The sequence below is a fragment of the Mustela lutreola genome, chromosome 16 (assembly GCF_030435805.1).
Source record: "Mustela lutreola isolate mMusLut2 chromosome 16, mMusLut2.pri, whole genome shotgun sequence".
NCBI lineage: Eukaryota > Metazoa > Chordata > Mammalia > Carnivora > Mustelidae > Mustela > Mustela lutreola.
In genome coordinates, this window is record NC_081305.1 from 24,667,702 (window position 1) to 24,674,283 (window position 6,582).

Genomic DNA, 6,582 nt, shown 5'->3' on the forward strand with positions numbered 1-6,582 from the left:
CCATTAAACAGCGGAGAAGTGAAAGGGGGTGTGGGCTCTGATGTCTGAGAGACAACGGGAGTTCCAATACTGGATTTCATTACCTGGACAGCCCCTGGAGTATGTATCTTTGCTGGATTCCTGCATAATCTCTGAAAATGGGGGCTCCTAACAAGGTGTGTTTTGTAGACTTTTCACACGTTAAATCGCTTACTCAACAAATATTTATTGCCGCCTCTGCCTAGACATTGTTCAACGGGTTGGTGATACAGCAATGAACAAAACAAACAAAACTCATCCCCCATCGAAGCATGCCCACAGTCTGTTTAGAGAAGGTAGATCTTAAATAAATGTAAAACAATGCAAGATAATGACTAAATACAATGACAATGTCTATGAAATTCCTCACAGTATGGTTAGAATAGAGTAAGTGTTTAATAAATATTCATTCAAGTTAATTTTCAGATTAACTCAACTCGTTGGTAGGCAGTATCCATCATGAAATGAACAGAGTCCTTATTAATCTCAGAACTGGACTGAAAACACAGAGGCAAAGACTGCCTTGAAGCAAAGGAGAGAATCAGTCAGCTGCCTGCACACAGGGAAACACAGTAAATTATCACTACCCTCTATGCCACCATGTACCTTCCAGCCCCTGGAAGGTGAAAATAAAGGCCATTTTGTTCTGCCCATAAAAGAATGTGTCCAGTTCCAGAGAAAAAGAAAGTTGTTATTTTTACTCTGACAAGGTCCCTAATAAAAATAATATATAAGGATCTATTGATTTTTTCACAGTCCTGTGTGTGTGTGTGTGTGTGTGTGTGTGTGTGTGTGTTCCTTGAAGTTTTATGTTTACCATGCCCAAGCAAAAGGGGATTTTCCTGTATTCTGACAACTTCCGTCAAGGAGTCATTTCAGAAGCTCCTTGGAGGTGAACCTGTGTGTTCACATAATTGCACACTAGCTGCAGAAAAGAGGAGCAAAGCCCAGGGAGGCCAGGGACTGTCTCTCTTCTCTGTAAGCGAGTGAAGAGCAGTTTAGAGACAGGAGAGCAAACAGTCGAGAATGAAACAGGAAAACACCCAATTAAAAGTCAGAGGCACATGTTCTATAAACCACTTGGCATTTATACATATGTAATTAAGCAACAAAGCAGTGTGAGATTTGGTATTTGGGAGCCTGCCCTGCCTGTCTTTTTACGGGCCACCTCCCGCAAGACGATAGCGTGACGTGGGGAGCACTGCAGTCCTCCCGATGTGAGCTCATAGGGTGTCATGGGGGCCATCAGCCCCAAGAATAGCAGCGGTAGGGCTGTTTTATTTTTATGCTAGATTGCCCATGCCGCTGAGTTAGTCCATGAGAGAAGCCCAATTCATTTCTCCAATATATGCCTTTTAAAACTCTGTGCTTACCGGAATCAATCTAATGGCCATTTATGATACAATAATCCCCATCCATTTGGTCTGTATCTGCCAGATTTATCCGATCATTTTGGAGGGTTTAGTATTGTATAATTTTAGTTCTCTGGAGTAAAGCATGGCATGCCACTACTGAGTGCAGATTGCTCTGGGGATAAAGAGTATATACATTATTTTACAGATAATATATAGAGGTGTGTGTGTGTTTAAGCACTCATCACATATTGCCTTGGGATAGAAACAGGAAATAGTTACGGCGATTTGCTACCGGCTGAAGATATTTGTAAACCATGATTATAAATTTAACACATGCAGCACAAGTCAAAGCTTATTTGTGCTGAAGGCTAAAAGGGGCCTTGGGGTACTGTTGCTTAAGAGTTACAGGATTTCAAATAACCGTAGCTGGCCCCAATTTTGTTTTACAAAGTCTATCGGCATAACTCCCCTCCTTTGCCACCACAGTATTTGCTGGGACTGTTCCTCGATAAGTTAAGAATTCTTGATGTACCAAGTACTATCCCTGTGACAGGGAGAGAAATTATCTGAGTGTCATAGGGTTGGTTTGAGAATGAAATAATATCACATATAAAAAGATCACATATGAATAAGATCCCACGAAGGCAAGATTCAACAGCTGATGGACATGTTTAAGGAATGGGAGACTGGCTGTGACTGCCATGAATCAGATTCTAAGATGCTGGGGCTGGTCTGTCTTATTTCTAGGCAGGCTCCAATTTATTTCCCCTCCCTCAAAGCCCAGATTCTTAGTTTTGGGCATGAAGAAAGGGGAAGAGTTCTTGTTTGTCTGTTTCTTTGCTTACTTTTGCTTCTTAGATAAGGTGACCTATTTGACATAGCATAGCTTTGTCTTTATACATACATACAAAAGCTCCATTTCCATTTCTGACACTTACTAGTTAGGTGACGTTAGGTAGGCTATTTTCAGAATCTTAGTTTCCTTTTATAAAATGGGGACAATAATTCCTACACCTTGGCATCACTGTGGGAATTAAATGAGAGCCTGGGTTTCCTTGAAGAAGGCGGACACTAAGTGACATCGAGCCAGTCCTGTGCCTCATTTTTCTCATTTTTTAGAATTATTTTATTCTATTATCTTTTTATGATGAAAAAAACTGTGTTTAGATTAACCAGCTGGACTCAGTTTAGATGATCCCAATTTTGTTGGCAACATCCAAAGCATCGTAGTCAGGAGCCAGTCGAACATATGCCTCCTTCTCTCCATCAGGCCTGATCAAGGTGTTGACCTTGGCCATATCCATGCTGTGGAGCTTCTTCACAGCCTGCTTGATCTGGTGCTTGTTGGCCTTGACATCCGCAATGAACACAAGTGTGCTGTGGTCTTCTATCTTCTTCACAGCTGACTCAGTGGTCTGGGGGAACTTGATGACGGCATAGTGAGCAAGCTCTTTTATCCTGGGGGCACTCTTTCGAGGGTATTTGGGCTGCCTGCAGAGACGCAGAGTCTTGGGTTGTCTGAAGGTAGGTGATATGCAGATCTTCTTTTTCATGTGACTGTGGATGGCTTTTAGCGCAGCTTTCTTGGCCTTCAAAGGCTTTACTTTGGCTTCAACTTTGGGAGGGGCAGGGGCTTCCGTCTTAGTGTTCTGCGCCATCTTTGTAAGAGGGAGTCTTTTTATTTTTTTATTTAAATTCAATTAACTAACATAGAGTGTATTATTGATTTCACAGGTAGAGTTCAGTGATTCATCAGTCTTATATAACACCCAGTGCTCATTACATCATGTGCCCTCCTTAGTGTCCATCACCCAGTTACCCCATCCCTCCACTCCTTACCCCTCCAGCAACCTTCAGTTTGTTTCCTATGATTAAGGGTCTCTTATGGTTCATTTCCCTCTCTGAATTCATCTTGTTTTATGATCCTCTATGATCCTTCCCCTATGATCCTCTGTTTTGTTTCTTAAATTCCACATATACATGAGATCATAAGGTAACTGTCTTTCTCTGATTGACTTACTTAACTTAGCATGATACCCTCTAGTTCCTTTCATCTCGTTGCAAATGGTAGGATTTCTTTTTTTTTGATGGCTGAGTAATATTCCATTTTATACACACACACACATATACATATATATACACACACACACACACACACACATACACACACATACCATACCTTCTTTATCCCTTCATCTGTCAACAGACATTTGAACTCTTTCCATAGTGTGTCTATTGTGGACATTGCTATTGTAAACATCGGATTGCTACATTTATATCCTTGGGATAAATACCTAGTAGTGCAATTGCTAGGTCATAGGGTAGCTCTATTTTCAAATTTTTGAGGAACTTCCATACCATTGTCAGAGTGGCTGTACCAGTTTGCATTCACACCAACAGTGAGAGAGGGTTCTCCTTTCTCCGCATCCTCACCAACATCTGTCATTTCCTGAGTTGTTAATTCTGACTGTGTAAGGTGGTATCTCACTGTGGTTTTGATTTGTATTTATCTGATGCCGACTGATGTTGAGCATTTTTTTCATGTGTTTGAGGGCCATTTTTTGTCTTCCTTGGAGAAATGTCTTTTCATGTCTTCTGCTGAGTTCCTAATTGGATTATTTGTCCTTCGGTGTTGACTCGATTTGATCTCTAAATTTGGCAGGCCTTCTATATCCACTGGAATTATACAATCAAAATAAATTCAGTAATGGTTTTTGTCTTACATTCTCTAGGACTACTGAAGTCTGAACAGATGTCCATCCCTTGATGAACCAGTATTCTTGGAGGCCATTAGGAAAGGGGTATATGCTTAACAGTGGGATCTGGCCAAGGTGTAGAGAATAATCTTGTGATACCCCTGAAGAACAATGGACACACTCTTTTTGAAATCCTGCAGTGTTCCTTCAGAGGACACTGTAACTTTTTTCTTCAGTAACTATTCCTTCTAGATAGATCACTGATAAAACTTACTTCGTACTGTGGATTTCTGTCATTAAAATGGATCATTTATCCATAATACAAATACTAGTTGTTTCTTTTCTTCTTCTTCTTGGTTACTAGAACATAATTAGTACTCATTTTTAAAAGATCTTGAAAATGTGAAGAAAGCTGGAAGACATCTGTTTATTTGGGACAAAAACACTAGTGTGTCTAAAAGCAGACCTAACAATTACTTTAAGTACTAATGGCATATTCATGGCCCTGTTACTGATATGCTGTTTCAGAATCCAAGAATCTGGGGTCAAAACACTGTATTCCAATAAATTTTCTGGGTAACTACTATGCAGACTTTATAGAGTTCTGCTATAGGTAATCATCATGAATAACTCAGGAAGCATTTGGGTAACACATAGTTTGCCTTCTCTCTAAGAGTTCTCAAGTCATTGCTAGTACAGTATGAAGAAGGGCAGTGACATTCATTAAGCACTTATTGTATACCTGGTGTTCTGCCAGACACTTGCCACGCAGATCTCATTCATTCTTCATAGAAAAGCCAGGCACTTGCCATGCAGATCTTCATTTATTCCCATTTCCCAGATGAGTCAATGGAGGCTCAGAGAGGTTATGACAAGAAGAAGAGATCAGTCACACAGCTGGTAGATGGTAGAATGCAGCTCAGTCTGCCTTTAGCACCTGAATGACTCAGTTCCATTTCCCCTAACAAATCCCTACATGACGTCCTTTAAAAACACTTCCTTGGTCCTTCATTCAATTTATGTTCATTAAACTGAGTTGTTTTCAGTAGTTATGAACTTTTATGACTTTTTTTCTGGTTATTACTGGCAATATGCTTTTCCTACAGTGCCTTGGTAGTTAAACCCACATGTTACTATCTGTCTGGCCTCTTAATAGAATGTACTTATTTGCACAATCTGTTCCCTGTACAGTTGTTTATTTCTTGTCCCAGCTGTAGATTAATTATAATGCCCATGTTTATGTTCTTATGGGTGCTGTTCTAAAATCATTTTTTAAGTCAGTTATTAAAAATGCTACATGACATAAAAATGGTTGTTCTTTTTCTTTTTTTTTATGAAAAATCTCCTAGTTTAAAATTCCCAAGTTCTAATTCAAGGACAGAAATTAATTTTATGGTGTGAAGTTGGGGGCAATTTATGGAAGCTAACAGAGATAAACAAAACGTGATTCTTTTTCCTGAAACACATGTGATATTGTTTTAAGTCAACAAATTCATTTTAAAGCAAGAAACACTGCTACACAACTCAGAGAATGAATAAGGCTGCTGTATTTAGGAAAATACTAGAGTTCAGCATTCCAAGTGTGACCTGTTTTTGAATTCAACCCCTCTAGTGGGGAATTAGAGTTGAACCCTTGGCCATGTGTGGTGAAAGACCTACAATTAAGGTCCAATATTATGTGCCGTCATGACATCTGGAGAAACTGAGGTTGTGAGTGGCCTAACTACAATTCCCTTCCCAGCTCTGCTCCCCTAACAAAGGTCCCCTAGGCAAAGAATCCTCTTAATCATAGGACCAGGTGCAGTTCCTGAATATCAGGTTCCAGCCTTTTGCCAACTTTTGGAATTATTCAAACAAAACCATGATATTCCACCCCCAGGGCACAGAGGATAATCCTCTGTTTTGCTCTTACATAGTCTACCTCACTGACCCCGGTTGCTCACTCTGCTCCCAAGTACACCCTTCTGTGGCTTTGTGCAGCAGGTGGTGAATTGGTGTCTTCCTTCATCGGGCTGTAAGTACATGCAACTAAAAAATTAATCATCTCTTCTGTCCAGGGGTGGCTTCAGCCATTTCGGCAAACATAGGGCAGGAATGCCTCCTCGTCAGCGGGGTGACTAGAAGGCTGTTCAAACACTAAGCCATTCTTTGTAGTTTACATATTCAGAACCTGTAACTCATGTGAATCTAGCTGGGAAGAAGTTAATAAGAGATATCCATATTTTGAGAGAAGGTTCTAGACTTAGCCAACACGGTGAGAAGCCCATTCATTCAGACTGGCAGTGAAAGTGCAGAGTACACTTGGCATAGAGAGTATGAAGAGGAATCACATGTCATTTGGGGCTTTCTGCTGATATGGCTCTCAAGAAATCATTTCCTCGGACGTTACTCTATGACTGCTGCCTCCAGTGAAAGCATCTGCTAAATTCCTATTACTGGAGAATTATGCAGGATAGACAACTGACACAATTGCAAGAACACAATGTACTTCAAAATGCACTGAATGGGACACC

At 40.4% G+C, this 6,582-nt stretch overlaps 1 protein-coding gene across 1 annotated transcript; it reads right to left on the reverse strand.

Annotated features, from left to right (window-relative positions):
* Positions 1-880: 880 nt before the first annotated feature.
* Positions 881-3,031, reverse strand: LOC131817621 (large ribosomal subunit protein uL23-like). Its single transcript, XM_059151170.1, has 2 exons — positions 2,588-3,031; positions 881-994 (listed from the first exon to the last, which is right to left on the reverse strand). The coding sequence occupies exons 1-2, from the start codon at positions 3,029-3,031 to the stop codon at positions 881-883; spliced, it is 558 nt and encodes a 185-aa protein (XP_059007153.1).
* Between the last annotated feature and the right edge of the window lie 3,551 nt (positions 3,032-6,582).